The sequence below is a fragment of the Oryza sativa genome, chromosome 8, assembly GCF_034140825.1.
Source record: "Oryza sativa Japonica Group chromosome 8, ASM3414082v1".
In the NCBI taxonomy this organism is placed as follows: Eukaryota; Viridiplantae; Streptophyta; class Magnoliopsida; order Poales; family Poaceae; genus Oryza; species Oryza sativa.
The window spans coordinates 21,451,145-21,469,001 of NC_089042.1; the positions used below are offsets into that span (position 1 = coordinate 21,451,145).

The 17,857-nt window shown below is 45.9% G+C and overlaps 1 protein-coding gene, 1 long non-coding RNA gene, 2 other non-coding genes and 1 pseudogene across 5 annotated transcripts; 2 read left to right on the plus strand and 3 right to left on the minus strand.

Annotated features, from left to right (window-relative positions):
- The first annotated feature begins 1,722 nt into the window (after positions 1 to 1,722).
- LOC4345674 (probable arabinosyltransferase ARAD1) lies at positions 1,723 to 4,926 on the plus strand. 2 transcript variants are annotated; one of them, XM_015793245.3, is made up of 3 exons: positions 1,723 to 2,119; positions 2,387 to 3,468; positions 4,185 to 4,926. In XM_015793245.3, exons 1-3 carry the CDS (start codon positions 2,014 to 2,016, stop codon positions 4,695 to 4,697), a joined length of 1,701 nt encoding a protein of 566 aa, XP_015648731.1. In that variant the 5' UTR covers positions 1,723 to 2,013; the 3' UTR covers positions 4,698 to 4,926. The 2 variants fall into 2 exon arrangements, with proteins under 2 accessions (XP_015648731.1, XP_015648732.1); XM_015793246.3 differs by having other exon boundaries at positions 1,735 to 2,119; positions 2,268 to 3,468.
- Positions 4,927 to 5,133: 207 nt separating this feature from the next.
- Positions 5,134 to 8,503, minus strand: LOC112936167 (uncharacterized). Its single transcript, XR_010734580.1, has 3 exons — positions 8,128 to 8,503; positions 5,859 to 5,915; positions 5,134 to 5,589 (listed from the first exon to the last, which is right to left on the minus strand). It is a non-coding gene; the product is annotated as an uncharacterized protein (transcript).
- LOC136351455 (uncharacterized) lies at positions 8,458 to 10,050 on the plus strand. Its single transcript, XR_010734581.1, has 2 exons — positions 8,458 to 8,599; positions 9,947 to 10,050. It is a non-coding gene; the product is annotated as an uncharacterized lncRNA (long non-coding RNA).
- LOC112936166 (uncharacterized) lies at positions 8,677 to 10,471 on the minus strand. Its single transcript, XR_003238288.2, has 2 exons — positions 10,049 to 10,471; positions 8,677 to 9,456 (listed from the first exon to the last, which is right to left on the minus strand). It is a non-coding gene; the product is annotated as an uncharacterized protein (transcript).
- A 1,445-nt stretch (positions 10,472 to 11,916) lies between these two features.
- LOC4345675 (ATP-dependent 6-phosphofructokinase 5, chloroplastic-like) lies at positions 11,917 to 17,380 on the minus strand (annotated as a pseudogene).
- Positions 17,381 to 17,857: the final 477 nt, after the last annotated feature.

Sequence of the window (17,857 nt, forward strand, 5' to 3'; positions counted from 1 at the left end):
CCTTCGTCTCATTAAAAAATAAACCTAATACATAATATGACGCGTTGTAATCCTACGAATCCGGACAGCATGTGTCTCCTTCGGTCCTAGTACTATCTTCCAAAACACTATGACCAGTTACTCTGTGATTGTCTAGTTTGTTTAATTTGTTTCTTGAGTGAATTACAGTCATTGAAAAAGTAGGTATCATATTTTTTATGTAAGATTTACTATTTCTTAAAATTTATATTAAAAATTTTGGTATCTCTCGAGACCATAAAATATCTCATGTAATTTCTTTGTACCACATGCTCTAGCTTTTGTTAATCTCTTGCAAATCACGATAGATTTGGTTTTTTCCATAGTGTACATGATTGTGCCAGTTCACGTGGATAGTGATGCTGATGCCTACGTCAAAGATGGACTTGACAGACTTAAATACTCTGTCCGTTCTATTTTAAACTATGGATTTTTTTATGTACAAGACTGTCCGTCTTATTTAGAATTTTTATGATATTTTTATTGTTATTAGATAATAAAACATGGATAGTAATTTATATGTGACTTATTTTTTAATTTTTTTTATAGTTTTTAAATAAGACAAACAAACATTGGACACGAAAACCCACAACTGCACTTTAAAATGGGACGGATGAGTTTTTTTTTCGCACAAACATCACCTCTTTGGACATAGTATAAGTGTTAGCACGTCGAAAGGAAATGTTGACGGTTTAGGACCTGTTTGGTACAGCTCCAGCTCTCTCTCTCTCCTAGAGCTGGAGCCCAGCCAAATAGTTTCACTCCACCTAACATCGGAGCGGAGCTTGGTGAAGCGCTCTCACAAAATGAACTAGAGAGATGTAGCTGGGTTTAAGCTATTTTACAACTCCACTTCAGACACAACTATTGTAGCTAAATTTAGGAGTTACAGCTCTACCAAACAGGTCATTATTATGCCAATAAGTATAGTGGAGGTGATTGGTGAGAAGGATAGGGATGGGTTGAGGGGAAGAGACAAATATACTAAGTTTCGGTGAAATTGTTCGGAAAAGTAAAATACTACTTCCGTCCCAAAATAAGTGCAGCCATGGGAATCCGTATCCAACGTTTGACCGTCCGTTTTATTTGAAAAATTTATGAAAAAATTAGTCACACAAAGTACTATTCATGTTTTATCATCTAATAACAATAAAAGTACTAATCATAAAAACATTTTAAATAAGATGAACGGTCAAACGTTAGATATAAATATTGTAAAACTGCACTTATTTTGTGACGGAGGTAGTAGACTTTTTTTTCTAAATCAAAACCACATGATAAATTTAAAACCCCACAGATGCATGTGGTTGGTCTATGTTTCTTTGAGCCGTGTTAGGAGATGCACGCGTGCGTGTATGAATATGAGTGTGGTGTTTAGTATGTGAGCATGTGTTTGTTAAAACAAATTTATAGTGAACAGAAACTCATCGCCATCAAATCACATGCCACAACGAAACTCAATTCCTGACCAAAACAAAGAAGAGAATTCTCAAAATATTCGGTACTAGTTCGTTATTAGAAATGTCAAAGCCAACATTAGTTGGGTGAGCCAAACTTAATTAATTGAGAAGCACTAACCAAATAAATCTTCATGAAGCCGTGTTCCCGGAATACTAGAGTTTTGAACTGACGTCTAATATCAAAACACTGATCCTTAACATGTACTCTATCAAAATGATCTCGAAGTCTCGATATCCTAAGTACACTTTGCTTGTTTTTTAGATGTGCGAATTCCAACTCGGTTGACGACTACTAGGAGAGTACACGGGCTCACAGTTGTGCCGCGAGTATCTGACTGATTTTATCTTGACAAAGTCCGTTGCGATCCCCATATTCCCATCCGATTTTCCCGTCGAGCCCTGCAGAAATCTTTCAACAGAAACAGCGAACTAGTAGTAGATGTCATCAGGGAAAAGAAAATGAAAAAAAGAACAAAAAAAAAAAACAGAACGAAGACAGCGGCATGCATCGCAGCATAGGCCGGTCAAGAAGACGATGGCCCTGACGAGGCGCCTCCTCATCGATCTCTCGTCAAGACGCCGCCTTTTCAACGCCGGCAAATTCTCCACCACGCACAAGAAGAAACCAGTGCTCCATGAAGGTATAAATTTAATTATAATTATTAATGTTGTTGTGTTGGTTAGAGAATATATATATATTTAGTTCCTCTGATCCCTGCCATGATCGAGTTAATCCGTTCTTGGATGACGAATTAACTGACGACCGCGGCTCAATCGATCGATCTGCAGGGAGGGAGCAGGGGTGTTGTTGAAATGGAGCAGCAGCTCGTTTCTTTGATTTGATCTTTGGCAGTAAGTAATTCGGGGTTTGAATTTATTATTTTTGTTTTGGGCGAATTTCATTCCAGCGGTGAGTTTGGCTGGATTCTTGCGCTGCTCGCGCGCGCTGGTGTCGTGGATGGTGGCGGAGAGGAAGATGCAGCCATCGCCGGCGGCGCCGCCGGCGGCGGAGCACCGGAGGCGGGCGCTGCTGCGCTACGTGGTGTTCCTCGCGGTCTCCCTCCTCGCCTTCTCCTGCTGGGCTCTCGTCAGCTCGCGGATCGACGGCGCCGTCCTCGCGGCGACCGCCGGCGGCGAGCATGACGACCACGATGGCATTATTGTTAGAAGCAGCACCCAAGCGGAGATGCCAGCGAGAGGCGGGAACGCGACGTCGCGCGGCGCCGTCGAGGTGGGTGTGGGTACTCCGGCGGCGATGATCACCCGGCAGCCGTCGTCGGGAGAGACGACGACGACGGCGGCGTTGGCGGCGACGTGCGACGCGGAGAGCGCGCTGCTGAGGGTGTACCTCTACGACCTCCCGCCGGAGTTCCACTTCGGCATGCTGGGGTGGGACGGCAAGGCGGCCGGCGCGGCGTGGCCGGACGTGGCCGGCGACCCGCGCGCCGTGCCGCGCTACCCGGGCGGCCTGAACCTGCAGCACAGCGTCGAGTACTGGCTCACCCTGGACATCCTCTCCTCCACCACCTCCGGCGACCACCGCCGCCGCCGTCCGTGCACCGCCGTGAGGGTGACGAACGCGAGCCTTGCCGACGTGTTCCTGGTGCCGTTCTTCGCGTCGCTGAGCTACAACCGGCAGTCGAAGTCGCCGCACGGCGGCCATGGGAGTGGCGGCCGGAGCGACAGGCAGCTGCAGGGCGAGCTGGTGAGGTACCTGGCGAGGCGGGAGGAGTGGCGGCGGTGGGGCGGCGCGGACCACCTCGTCGTGCCGCACCACCCGAACAGCATGATGGACGCCCGGCGGCGGCTCAGCGCCGCCATGTTCGTCCTCTCCGACTTCGGCAGGTACCCGCCGGACGTCGCCAACCTGAGGAAGGACGTGATCGCGCCGTACAAGCACGTCGTCCCCTCCCTCGGCGACGGCGACTCGCCGGGGTTCGAGCAGCGCCCCGTCCTCGCTTACTTCCAGGGCGCCATTCATAGGAAAAATGTAAGTTCGAGAAACACCCAGGGGTCTTCTAGCTAGCTCCATAAGGTGGTGCGCTAGATGACCTGGGTTCGAAGTCTCACCCTTTCTAATTATTTGATATTAGGTCATTTTCCTAATATTCGTGTCTTTTGGAAAGATGTAAGTTCGCCACCAAATCAAACTACTACTTCCTCCACCAAATCAAAGTAGTATTTCCTCCGTTTTTAAATACACGACGCTATTGACTTTTGGAAAATGATTTTTGCTCACACAAAATTTAAAAATTAAATCATAGGAAAGATGTAAGTTTGTCTTCGACTTGAAGCACCATTTCCTCTGGACATGAAAACATATCGTTCTGGAATACTTATTCATGATTTGGAGTTGATTTAAAATCTATGCCCCTGATTGCTACAGTTTCAACTCCAAAAGATTTCTGGAGTTGGGTTTTTTCTAGCTCCAAAAGTAAATTGGAGTTGGAGCTACTGGTAGATTATGGTTAGTAGTGTGAGACATTTTGTTCATATTTTAATTTTAAACCAAAATAAGAGGATTAAGCCACTTCAAACTTTAATTTATAAACTCTATTTTCTACCAGAGTCTAGGGCTCAACCATTGCAAGTTCTTCTAAAGGACTATGGTCAAATATAGGTGGTATAAAACACTGAGTTGCCACTGTCTAAGTGAGTTGCACACTTGCACTGAACTTTTCAGCCAAACTGTAATGTTTTTTTCAGGGTGGAAGGGTTCGTCAGAGGCTGTACCAGCTGATCAAGGACGAGAAGGACGTCCACTTCACCTACGGCAGCGTCCGTCAGAACGGCATCAGGCGCGCCACCAAGGGGATGGCCTCCTCCAAGTTCTGCCTCAACATCGCCGGCGACACCCCCTCCTCCAACCGCCTCTTCGACGCCATCGTCAGCCACTGCGTCCCCGTGATCATCAGCGACGACATCGAGCTCCCCTTCGAGGACGTCCTCGACTACTCCGCCTTCTGCGTGTTCGTCCGCGCCTCCGACGCCGTCAAGAGGGGCTTCCTGCTGCATCTCCTCAGGGGGATCTCCCAGGAAGAATGGACGGCAATGTGGAGGAGGCTGAAGGAGGTTGCACACCACTTCGAGTACCAGTACCCTTCGCAGCCTGGTGACGCTGTTCAGATGATCTGGGGAGCTGTAGCTCGGAAGATGCATTTGGTGAAGCTGCAACTTCACAAGCGTGGTAGATATCAGAGGACATTTTCTGAATCATAAAAGGTTAGGGTAGCAAAGCATGGAGGAGATTCAGAGCTATAGGTTGCAGTTTTTGATCAATAATTTTCATGTGGCTGGTAAAGTTCTATGGTCATTTTGCAATCTAAGTTGCAAGGACTATGTGCAGCCAGTCTTTGTCCAAGAGGTAATTATTAGACAGTTAGTTATAAATTATATTATTCTTATTAGTTCTTTTATCCCCAAAGAAAGAAATAATGATTTGAGGAAATACAGTAATCTACATGATTCAAACAAACATGGCGATAATAAGATGTGATAAGGTTATAAATGTTCAAATTGCACCGATCGCTTTTGATGTTAACCTTATTGTGAACCAGCCAACGGAAAAGAAGCAAACGCAGGATACATGTTGGTGACAGCAATATATTTTGGGAAGCTAAGCTAAAACATGAACATATGGAGATTTCGCATACACTTTTTCATTCAAAACCACACTTGATTACTGCAGTACGTCGTCATTCTTTACCACTAAAAACTTTTTACAGATATATCCATTACGAAATAATTAAGAAACACAAATGAAATAGAAAAGAAGCATCAAACAGACAAGTTTAAAAACAAGTAGAAAGCACCAAAAAACCTTTAGCGCCTCGCATCAACTGATCCATCATATCTTGGATGATGTTCTTGTTGTCTCTGATCCTCCCTACATGATGAAGCATCAATACCTGTTGTGTATTGGATCTGAACCCCTCCGAACCCTTCTTTCACTCATTCTGTTGGGATCAGCTGATGAAGGACTTGCTGAGTACCCGCCCTTGTTGTTGAGATTGGCAGCATTACTTTGAGCAAGCACCCGCGGCTTCTTCTCGGGCACTTCATCCTCTTCCCTTCCGAAGGCAAGACTAATGCCTTTCAAGCCATACACCTTCTGCTGATGAGATAACAGCAACAAGCATAGAAGAACAGTTAGCAGCCTATTGGCAGACAATGCCATTTCCCTTTCCCCTCCAATGCTTTCCCTGTTTTTGTAGGGAAGCCAGCAGCAATTGCTGCTCCTATATATGAGCTGAGAGGGTCCAAAGAAATAGCAGCAGGCAATTTAGATTCTGTCACAATCATATGCATGCCGCTTGAGGGTAATTCAAGGCTGTTTTAGAAGGTTCTGACAGGCATGAATAAAGAGATGGTGACATAAACCTTGGGAAGCTAAGAATCTTTACACCGGTTCCCTGGTCTCCTCCCCTAGTCCCTGTCCTGCACACCAAGCAACCCTTGTAAAGAAGAGAAGTGTTGGGATAGGGCATTTAACAAGCTCAAGAACTATTGCTTTATGCTTTAGAAATTCCCCTTTGAATCAAGAAGCTCCCAACCCCATGCAAACTAACAAGGAACAGAGAAAACATCGATACTTAGTTCATTGTGCTAAATGATCCTTTCTCTTAAGTAGTTGTCCTAAATGATGCCCCCTTTTTTTAAATCTTGTTGATCCATGGATTTTTACCCTCAAACCGAAGTTTCAAAGAACAGCAAACAGAAAAGATCACCCATTGCAACGTCCAATCTTCTTTTCTTCATTCAAGTTTAAGCTGCCTCTTTGCACATTATAATATTATATCGCCCACACACATGATAGCATGCTGCTTGGGGCACTACTAAAGCTCTAATTCTCTTTACTTTAAACAAGAAAAGAAGTGAGTTCGCATGGTGCTGCTTGGTGGAATGCACAGGGTCCTAACCAAGCAATTCCAGCTCGAGGGGCTTTGTTCTTTAACTTTGCACTGAAGAGTAAATAAAGCAGAGAACAAAAAGGAAGAGCAGCCATCCATTGGGTGAGGCCGTGAGGCTGCTTTCTCTCTCTCTCTGCTGATGAGCTGATATTTTATCAGGAGGATAATGCTACCAGTGTTGACGAAATATGTATTAATAAGAGACAAATTGTTCGTTTATTATCTAATACTTTTGTTGCTACAAGGCTTACAACAGAGCTTTCGTTCTCTGAACTTGCTTTTTAATATGAGAAAATCCATGAAATGCCATTGACAAGCATCCTAATCCAAGAAATGCCATCGACGAATGCAACTTCCAGGAAATGCCATTGTACGAGTCATTTTGTCCCAGAAATGCCATCGCCGTCACTACTCTGTCATTTGTACTCCGTTAGATGATGTGTAAAGACTATTTTGCCCTTGATGTATAATGTATATGCAAATTAAGATTTTGGAATTTTCATAGGAAAAACTATACATGAGAAAAATCTCAAAAATTCACCAAATGAAACAGCACTGTTCATAATGTATTTTTTTAATCCGACACATATCCTCAGTCTACAGTGGCTGACAAGTGGGCCAAGGCTTTGATTTACATTTCTGCTGATTTATTTTTCTATGGAAAAATTTTGATAGGCTAATGACAGGTGGGCCCGGCTGCTTGCTCTCCTTTCCCCATCGTCTTCTTCCTCTAGCCGGCTGCAACAGCGTGAGTGGCGACGTGCGGCGCGGCCAGGGTAGGGCGAGGACGGCTCGGCGGCGGCCAGGGGAGGTGCGGAGGAGCTCTGGCGACCTCCCGCCGGTGGCCGTGACGCCCAGATCCACTTGCGCACGTCACCGGCGTCGATCCTCAACGACGTCCAGATCCACTTGCGCACAGCCACCGAGTCCGCCTCAACTTCCACAGTCTCACTTCGTCATTCAAGGTCGTCGTCGGGGAGAGAGAGAGAGAGGAGAGAGGGCCCCCTCACGGTGGTGGAAGGGGAGAAGTCGCCGGGGGCGGGAGCTCGGGGACGGCAGCGGTGGCGGCGGCGGAAGCTCGAGGGCGAGGACGACCGGGGTGCTCCGAGTGAGGACGTGCGCGGGGGTGCGGCAACGGTGTCGATCCTCCTGATAGCCGCCGACGATGGGAGAAGAGGTGGAAGAGGAGTGGTTGAAGTGGAGGGGAGGAAGAGGAGTGGCCGGCGGTGAAGGGGATTTGTCCTAGGTTGAGAAGGGCAATCTGGTCATTTTGACAAAATTAACGGTATCTAACAGAGTAAAAGTGACGGTGATGGCATTTCTGGGACAAAATGGCTCGTACGATGGCATTTCCTGGAAGTTGCGTTCGTCGATGGCATTTCTTGGATTAGTGTGCTTGTCAATGGCATTTCATGGATTTTCTCTTTTAATATTTTGCACAACGTGAGCAGCAGTTGCCTGATGCAATAAGTTCAATATTGGAGGATTTTATCAGCAATCGAATCTAGGCTTTCTCTGAAATAATTTATGATGCAAGCCTGCTAGTGACGAATTATGATGACAAGCACAATGTTGATGCTTTACTGATTACCAAATAGAGCATTATTATCAATGATACAGTGGCATTTCTTCTGCAAAGCACTAAGATCCAAACTGATCGGATTGGATCAGTTCTAAAAGGTATCAGGGCGCATTCAGATCATCATAGGCTAAATTAGAAAATCATCATCAGTGATTACCTCAATCTCCAATGGGACAACCGCAATCAGTCGGCGGCGGCGTCGTCCTCCTCCTCCGTTGCCGCCGCACAAACTCGCGGCTCGCGCGCGGCGGTTTGCCTCCGCCGCCGGAGTAGACCCAGCTAGCGCGTTCCTCTCAGCCGCCACCACCTCCTTCTCTTCGTCGTCCGCGCACTCCTAGACCTCCGCCTCCACCGCCACGGCCAGGAGTTCCATCCGCCGCCCTCCCCCGCGATCCCCGTTGCCCACGCTGACGCATTCCGCCGCCACGCCGACGCCGAGCGCCTGTCCCGTCCGCATCGCCGTCGCGACGGACGAGGAGGAGGAAGCGCAAGTTCGGCGGCGTGTGCTTCCCGAGGAAGCTCTTCGCGGCCGCGGCCGCGGCCGCGGACGCCGGCGCCTCTCCCCTGGCCGGCGCTTCACCGGAGCAAGCGGTCCCACCGGTCAGCGAGGCAGCAGTTGTCCATTGGAGGTAGTTTCTCAGAAAAGCCCCGGATTATCTCGTATTAATGTTTGGCCCGTCAGAATTCGTTCGAGGCCTGAAATTCGTTGATGGGAACTAAATGTGCCACATTTATTTGTGGGCCGAATTTAGTGACAGAAAAGGAAAAAGTACACTGAAGGTCCTTCAACTTGTCATCGAGTTATCCTTCAGATGGTTCTGACCCTAGTTTTATCTGACGTGGCGGCTGAGTCAGCGTAAGCCCCACATGTCATGGTGCCACATCGCCACATCAGCACCCTCCCTCTTTCCCCTCCTCTCCCTCCTCTCTCTCTCTCATACTCTTCTCCCCTCGAGGAGCACGGCCAGCACGGGAGGAGTGCCGGCGCGGCAGGCGCGTCCGGTGGCCGGTCAGGGAAGAGGGCCGGCGCAGCCTTCGGTGGCGGGGAGGAGGCCGGTGCGACGGGCAGCGGGCGGTAGCCGGCGAGGGAGGAGCGCGGCTGAGAGGAGGGCTGGTGCGACGGGCGGCAGTCCGCGACACGGAGCACGACGACGACTCGGGTTCCTCCCGTTGGCCCTATCCCAGCCGCTGCTCGGAGCCGCTCGCCCGCCACGCCCCCCGCCCCTTTGCTTCGCTTCCCCCACCTCTGCTCCGCCCGCGCACGAAGCCACCGACGACGATGAGCCCGAGCGGCGCGGAGTCGTCGGCGCTGCCGCTCCCCATCCGCAGCCGCGCTCACCTGTCGCCGCCGCCTCTCCACAGCCGCACTCTCCCACCGACGCCTGCACTGGGACGGGGCGTAGGAGGTCGATGAAGACGAACGGACGGCAGATTTTGCACCTGTACATCTTCATGGGAACGAACCATGAATGTAGACGCCTCTTCACTGTTGATCCGTTCGTCGTCAAAATTCAATCTAGTTAAGCAAGTCAATTCATACTGTAACAACATAATTTCTGACAAGAAACTGAATTTCTTGTTTCTGCAAATGCAAGCACAATAAATTTTGTTCAATTCATCCATTTGAAACAAGAAGATGTGGAAAATTTATCATTACCTTAGTTTCAGTTGTGCAATTCCAAAACAGTCTATAACAAAACAACCCAAATACACAACGTTTTAAACACGTACTTCCTCCGTTTTATAATGTAATTTATTTTAGCATTTTCCACATTCATATTGATGTCAATGAATCTAGATATATCTCTCTAGATTCATTTACATCAATATAAATATGAAAAATGATAGAATGACTTACATTATAAAACGGAGGGAGTGAATGCTATGCATGTTAGTAACTTCGGAGTTTTAGACAAGTAACTGATTTTTTTCTGCCTGCGCAAATGCAAATGCAAGTTCACTGATTCAGATTAAAGTTCGCAGGAGCAGCAGCAGGAGCAAGCCCTGGAGAACGGCAAGGCAAGGCAACGCGGCTGCGACGACGCGCCCACGAGTAGTGGTGTAGCGCGGAGACGAACCTGTCCATGAAGCGCCCGTGGCCGCCGCCGGCGGCGCCGTCGTCCCCGGCCGCGTCGAACATGGCGTGGCGCAGCCAGTGCACCGCTACCGCCTCCCCCGGCCTCCTTCTGGGCATGTCGGCAACCGCGTCGGCGTCTCCCGGTCGCTTCGTGACGGCGCGGCGGCGGCGGCGGCACCCTCCGCCATGCACTCGCCCGCTGCCGCTCTGCTCCGCCGGCCGCCGCGCGCTCGCACGCTGCCTCCGCCGGCTGCCGCTGCCGCCCGCTGCTACTCCCCGCGGCAAAGAGAAGAAAAAAAAAGAGAAAAAAGAAAGGGGAAAGACAGGATGCGAGCGTCGTCGCCGCCGCCGCGCGCTCGCACGCCACCTCCGCTGGCCACCACTCAGCCCCGCGTTGCCCGTAGCCGCCATCACCACAGAGAATGGAGAGAGAGAGATGAGGAAGGGAGAGAAGAGAGCAAAAGAAAGAGGAGGCTGATTTGGCATCCGACTTAGCCGCCATGTCGGATAAAACCGGAGTCAAACCCACTAAAGGATCTCAAATGAACGGTTTTTGTTAGTTGAGGGTCTCACAGTATCTGGTTTTATGTTTGGGGGACGATTTTGTAACTCCATGACAAGTTGAGGGACCTTCGGTGTACTTTTTCCGACAGAAAAAAGGAGGGTTAAATTCGATGGTGGGCCGAATTTGTCAGCGATAATTAGGTGGTCCAAATTCGTAGCTGCGCCGAATTCGTTGATGGAAATTACGTGGGGTAAATATACTCTTGGGATCGAATTCGTTGACATGAATTCAGTGGGGTCAAATTTGCCCTTGGGTTGAATTTGTTGGGAGAATTAAGTGGTCCAAATTCGTGGGCTAACTTCGTTGAGGTGTGAAGATTAGATTGTGGGCGAAGTTCGTCCATTAATATTTTTGGGCCAATTTACTTTTGGGCTGACTTCATTGACGGGAAATATGGGCCGATTTTATTTGTGGCCGTGGTTAACCGAATTTTTTAAGGGAATTTCATGGGCTGAATTCAGTCATGGTTTTTGGTGGGCCAAATTTATTGATGAGAAATTAGTGGGCCGAATTCGATTGTGGACTGAATTTGTCGACATGAATTAAGGTGGCCGAATTTGTTGAAGGGAAATTCGTGCGCGAGTTCACCGTTTCGTGCAGGCGATGATCGCCGGCGAAGTTGGGGTGGATCGCCTACTCGCCTGGACGGTGCTCAATAAACCAACTCAACCGAATGCCAAATGAAGCTGATAAATCAACGTAGACAACTTTGCAACCAGGAAACCAAATGAATGTAGATGGATAATTGATTCTTGAAGGGAGTCGTCATGGGTTAGGATCATCTACTATAATGTTACTACCACCACCATCACTGGTACGTGGGTTCCACTCTGCTATTATCCCACATGTCAGTGTCTATAATAATAGCGACATTATGGTAGAGGATATAAACCCGAGTCGTCGACTAGTTTTCAGTGAAGACACGAAAGAGAAACGTCATTTTGGGCTCGTGTACAATTTTAGTTGCATCCTTGATCTGTTGTATCTAAGACACCACAATTAGGCAACTTAATCTCTCAAAACATGTTCATTTGATCGCACATCTGAAGAACATCTCTGCAGTTGTGCTTGCCTGCCCAGTGATGTACCCCCTCCGTCAAAAAAAAAAAAAAACCAATCCTAATTACAAACCTGGACATATGCGTGTCTAGGTTCGTAGCTAGGGTTTGTCTTTTTTTGAATGGAGTAGTAGCTTGCAGCAGGATGGACGGCCAGGAACTTCACCAGACCGGCTATCTCTTCCGGCTTGCCAAACCGGCCTGAATTTTGCATTAGAGATAGCAGAAGCAGAAACAGCAAAACCAAATCAAAATTCAGAGTTTCTTCTTCAGAAACAGTTCAGAGAACACTGCTACTACAAGAACCGTGGCTAGACTCCAGAGTGAGAACTGAGAATCTGATGTACACCGTAGTTATGGCTTTGGAGTTTGAATAATCACATTGATCCATGAAATTTTTCTTGCAAACAAGTGTTATAACAGCATCACTATTGTGTTGACTATCTTCTAGGCTAGTTCGTGCTGTAGTGTGATTGTGTGAAGCACATCACCGAAAGAATAGCAAATCATCTCGAGCTGGAACCTTCAAAGAATTGATCAATGGAAATCAGGCTGGCCAGTGGACGTTAGGCAACGGTGCCACATCCTGCTATTAGGGTTCACGCGCTTCGGTACTGTTATGACTTCTGTGATGGGGAGGTAGACGTAGTGCGTGTTGCAGATGCAAGAAGTGATGCCACTGAACCCAGCAAATGCTCCATGGACCTGCAGGCACCATCATGCAGTTTTCATTTAACCAACCATATGACATGGGCAGCAATGCTACCTCTAGTCCTCCACACTTCGAAAGATAGATGTCAGAGGCCTGCATGCCTGAAGCGACTTACAGCATTTTGTCCAAGTACAGTGCACAAAATTGCATCAGATGCATTGGCACGACATGCCCGAACCATATATGTCGGATCAATGTATTTTACATCAGCAGGAACACCAATGTCCTTGAAATGCATCTTAATCTGAAAATTGTAACTGATGTTATCTATTATGATGGTATGATTGACAATACAGAAAAGAAACGTGGGAAGACAAAAGCAGGGAAGCCTTGGGTTCAACTATCTAAATAGAACTGAACTACTACGAATGTACAGAAAAAGCAAATGAGACGGTAAGGCAAACCTATTTTAACAACAAAATGTGGCACAACCATGCGCTTCTAAAACTACAGCATCAGAGCACAAAGTAAAAGAGGGTTATCGCATACACACCTTCTGTTGCATATGAACACCGATGTCACTAAGTATCACATTTCCAGATGCATCTGTTGCACCTGATTTTTGTAAACTCCTGTAATGAACGTAGAATAACTAAATCATAGGCTCTCGACTCACGTGCTTCCAGCTGTATCTGGAACAAAAGTAGCCAAAAAGTCATGAAGAAATCACTCTGAAGTTTAGCTTACTTGTCCTGCAGCTTCAGCAACACAAACAACACAGAATCCTTTGGTCTTTAACAAATGCTCAAGGTGTCGTAGAACACCATATTCTCCATCAAGCGTGAAAGGAACCTTCATTCATATTAGTAAGCTTTTATCGGTAGATCGTACATAAGAGAATTGGTAGTCTCAAACATAATACAGTGTAATGTTTACACACCTCTGGTATTAAACAGACATCAACCTGCCCACTTGAAAGGGAAGCATGCATTGCAATGAAGCCACTGCTTCTTCCCATTAATTTGACCAAACCAATGCCATGGTATGCGCTTCGTGCCTAATTATAGTAGTGATTTATTCCCTTGAACTTTCATCTCTACAACTGATTTGAAAAGCTTAACACACAATTAATATCAGTAATTTAACTTACCTCTATATATGCAGAATTAATGGCCCGCTGAGCTTCTTCAACAGCCGTATCGAAACCAAATGTTTTGTCCATCAAAAGTATATCATTGTCGATGGTCTTTGGAACTGCTACAACTGAAACTTTTAGCTTTCTCTTCCGGCACTGCAATTGTGGAGAAAAATGAATATAATTTTTTTTTATAACAAAGAAGGATGAACACGGAATATGTTATGCAAATTCTTCTGTACATAGGTACATTGGCCTCTGTTTTAGTTTGCACGTAAAAGAAGGCCTAATGAGTCCTGAAAGATTTACTGGGAAATAAAAATTGAATGATGAAGTGAATGAAAATTAAAGACATAAAACCTCTTCATGGATAGCATTTGCTCCTGCATGGGTACCATTTCCTCCAAGCACGAAAAGCATATCAATTCTTCTGGCCTACAATAATCAGATAATAATTTTGAAAACAGTTCAGCCTCCCTCAAAGAGAGGAATAACAAATACAGCATCAAACCTTGCAGTGCAGAGTGCTTACCTGTATACTATCTACAATCTCACTAGTTTTAGCTCCTCCACGAGAGACTCCTAGAAAACTTCCACCAGCAAGATTTATGTTCTCCACCAGATGACGTGAAAGCTGGATGATGCTATCAAATGAAATTTGAAAAAAAATTGGGGAGTAGTGAGTTTTTGACAATTATGAATATAGAAAAGTATCTTACTGGCATTTCTTTTAGGCCCTTTTCAAAAAATCCACGATAACCAAATGGAATCCCAACAATATTCTTAACCCCATAGGTCTCTAGAGTGAATACTATCTGCAAACGCGGAAAAAACGATTTGTAAGTCATACATGCAACATTATTTCTTGCTAAAAATTGCAGAAGGAATCAGCACATATTCTAGGCATAAGTAAAAAATACCAGTTGAAATCAAAGTACATAATAGACTACAGAGCATAGTTCTAAAAACAGCATGGGGATTTCGAATGAAAGGAATGTTCATATTTCTGATTCAAGGTCAAGGGACACACAGAAATACAGTATCATAAAGTGGTGCATTTTTACCCACTTTTATCTTCACAATCTGCATTTTTAAAAAACCAATGTTTGATGTGTAACCACCTGTACATGAAGTGCAATTAATTATTTGGTGTTTTGATTTTCTTTGCAGCTAAGTGCAGCAATTAGACATTGCCAAGAAAAAGTGAAGCAATTAGAGGGTATTGACTATTGCTGATAATTCATATGCATGCTTCATAACCCTAATCCCAAAATGGATGTAGCTACCAGAATTCATATCAAATGTTTGAGGTAGCAGTATGAGCAATTCAAAGATGTTTGAACAATGCTAAAAGACAATGACCTGTCTGATGACATCGTTCAAACCAGGGCAGAGCCCTCCACAAGTAACTATGGCAGCTTTTACTTCCTCTGGTTCATAGTATATCTCCTTACGAGGGCCTGCACGATGTACCCTACATAAAACTATTTATCAACGCCTTACCATTTAAGAATATAACGAATTAAGTCTAATAAACAATTAACAACTGCTAAACGCTGAAGGTGGAAACTGATATGATGTAATACGTAATCAAATATTTGAAGAAACAATGTATATTAGCAGAATCGAAAGAGCTACTAACTCATAAGTGATGAGAAATATACCATTGTTCCACCCAGCTACAGTCAGGATCAATGCACTCTGCTCCAGCAGAGTTAGGCGAGGAATACTTTATCACCTAAAAGCAAGCACATTACGTTAAGTGCAAAGCATACACAGCAATGAACAAAAGTAAAGGTGTTCTTTTATGAACTGCATCCTGCTTTAAATACCAAATGTTAGTTGGAGAAAAGTAAGTGCAGATACAGTGGAGTACACTGTAAAACAAAATATAACTCCCTCCATAACCTAATAGAAATTTCAAAATCTGTGCAATCAAACATTTTGAACTTTGATGACTTAGATACAAATCCTACTTAAATTAAACACAAGAAAATTAAAATCTAACACTGCCTGCTAATTTTGCCTGCTTACTGACCTTCAAAAGTGCTCGATCATCGCTGTTCACATAACCATTCCATTTATCCATAGGTGTACCATTTTCATCACCTGCAGGACTTCTGCCCGAGTAATAGCAGACAGTGTTGCATAAGAAAGTATTGTTCACATCTTTAGCAGCTTAAGGGAAAGCTAGCCAATTCAGTTAAAGACACAAAAAAAAACCTGTTTTTCTTGAGTGAGAATGTGGTTGGCCTTGGTTTCAAATCATATATGTCTGTAATACGTGGCAAATTAAAACGTTTATCCCAGTCTTCCTGAAACTTCTGCTTCCAAGATGGATCATTGAAATCTAATTCCACTTTCGTGGAAGTAGCTTTAACACACAGTGGAGCAGGCCTTTTTGTTTTCTTGCAAGTGCACTCTTTGGCATTTGAATGAGAATAACCGTATAAAATTCGATCCCTTGTTGAATGCAGCCACTGAGGCGGTGTGCTACAAAAACTGCCACTTGATTTTAAAGAAACAGCCATCTTGATAAGGATGTGCACCAGCTCAAAGTGGTTATCGTCCAACAGTCTGGAAAAGATATTCAGCAAATTGTGCATTTACCTTTTCATAGTTTATACCATCAACAGACTTTAAGAAATTGAGTAAAAATCAACTTTAAGAAACTAAAAGGCAATAACCAGCTCTAGATGATGGCTAAGAAGCTACAAAGAAACTCAGGAGAGTGCAGTTTAGCAGTGAATCAAGCTCTGGGAAAGTGGGAAAACCCCTTATGTCCTAAATCAACTTTTGGCGAACTCCTAACAAGCAATGCCAATTAGTTGAGAAAACTAAGGCTCCTGTGCTCACTGACTAAACTAAATTACATTCTTAGAAGCAGTAGTTCACCACCCTCCGATACAGGATAATAAAAAACACTGAAAATAAACAAAACGGTTATCACACAACTTGGGATTCCAGATTACAACACTATAATCAAAATTCCCTAAGATAACTAAGGCCATGAACCTTTACTTACTGAAGTCTGATGAAGTGTAAATAAAAACTAGCCAGAGCACATCATAACCTGACAACACTGCATGACCACGCACCAGTACTAATTACCGCGTGAGATGGAATCATATAATATAAAAACCTAACCCAAATTCGTCTACACAATCCAACAAAACTCCAAATCATGGCGGACAAATACCAGTCCAGCAGTGCGGTGCCCATGCGTCCACTATTTACAATCGCACACACCGAGTGTAGAGACAAAAACTAACATGCCCATCAGAGCAGGAGACTTTTTTATTATCCCGTGCACATGCAGCCAATACGGAAGCGGATTCTCCATCTTTAGCCCATTAAAGTCAGGGATTCACAGCGATTTGCCCTGTGAGGTGGCGCTGCTGGACTGGAGCCACCCAATCGGCGAGCTGATGAGCGAGCTCTACCGCTACAGTGCCGCATCTACAGTGAACGGAATCGCACAGCCCCATCCGCTTGTCGAACGAAGCAGGCGATTGGGCGAGGCGAATCCGGCAGGTAGCGACCGCCATTTGCAGTAATGCGTACAGCTCCAGCGCTTGCTACCGTCCAAACGGGCTCCCGGTTCTCCGGAGCCGGAGCAGCGGCTCCACCACGCGCCGCCGCGGCGCGTATAGGCAGCCGATCGAGCGCAGCCACGGCCACGACTCGCGCGCGAATCTGAGGAGAGAGAGAGAGAGATCAAGTGAGCAACGTACCACGAGCGCGAAGCGGGAATGCGGCGGCGAGGCCGGAGCACGGGACTCCGGTGGGGAAATGGCGTGGAGCAGAGGCTCCTGGTTGTGGCCGCGCTGTGGTATTCGCTCGCTGCTCCTCTCCCTTCTACGCAGCGTGCTCGCGGCGGCCGGCGGAGGGGGGGAGTAGTGGTGGGGCCGGGTGGGCAGAGAGATGCCGGGGAACAGCACATGCTGCTGGATATCTGGAGATGCGATGCGACGGCGATGCCGTTGGGGTTCGTTGACCTCACCGGTGATGCCTTTTGGATTGGGTTGGGCCGAGCAAAAAAAAAAATTTGTGCCCCAAATGGGAAGGGATTATAGCTATACAACTTCTGAGCTTTATACGTTTGTATGTAAAGTATATACTAAGAACAAGTTTAATAGTATAGTCCACTACTAGCTTCAATTTGTCTATAGCCAATCTAATAGCCAATTCATACAATAGTTACTTACTATACTATTAGTATATGATCCCACCTGTCATACACACATTGCGTATTGCAGCTGGCTACAGATCTATAGCCCACTGTTCTTCTCTCTCATCTTTTATCTCATTAAAATATGTTTATAGATGGCTAATAGTATGCTATTGTACCTGCTCTAAGGAGACTAGAGGAGGGGAACTGGTCACCCATCAGCGACTTC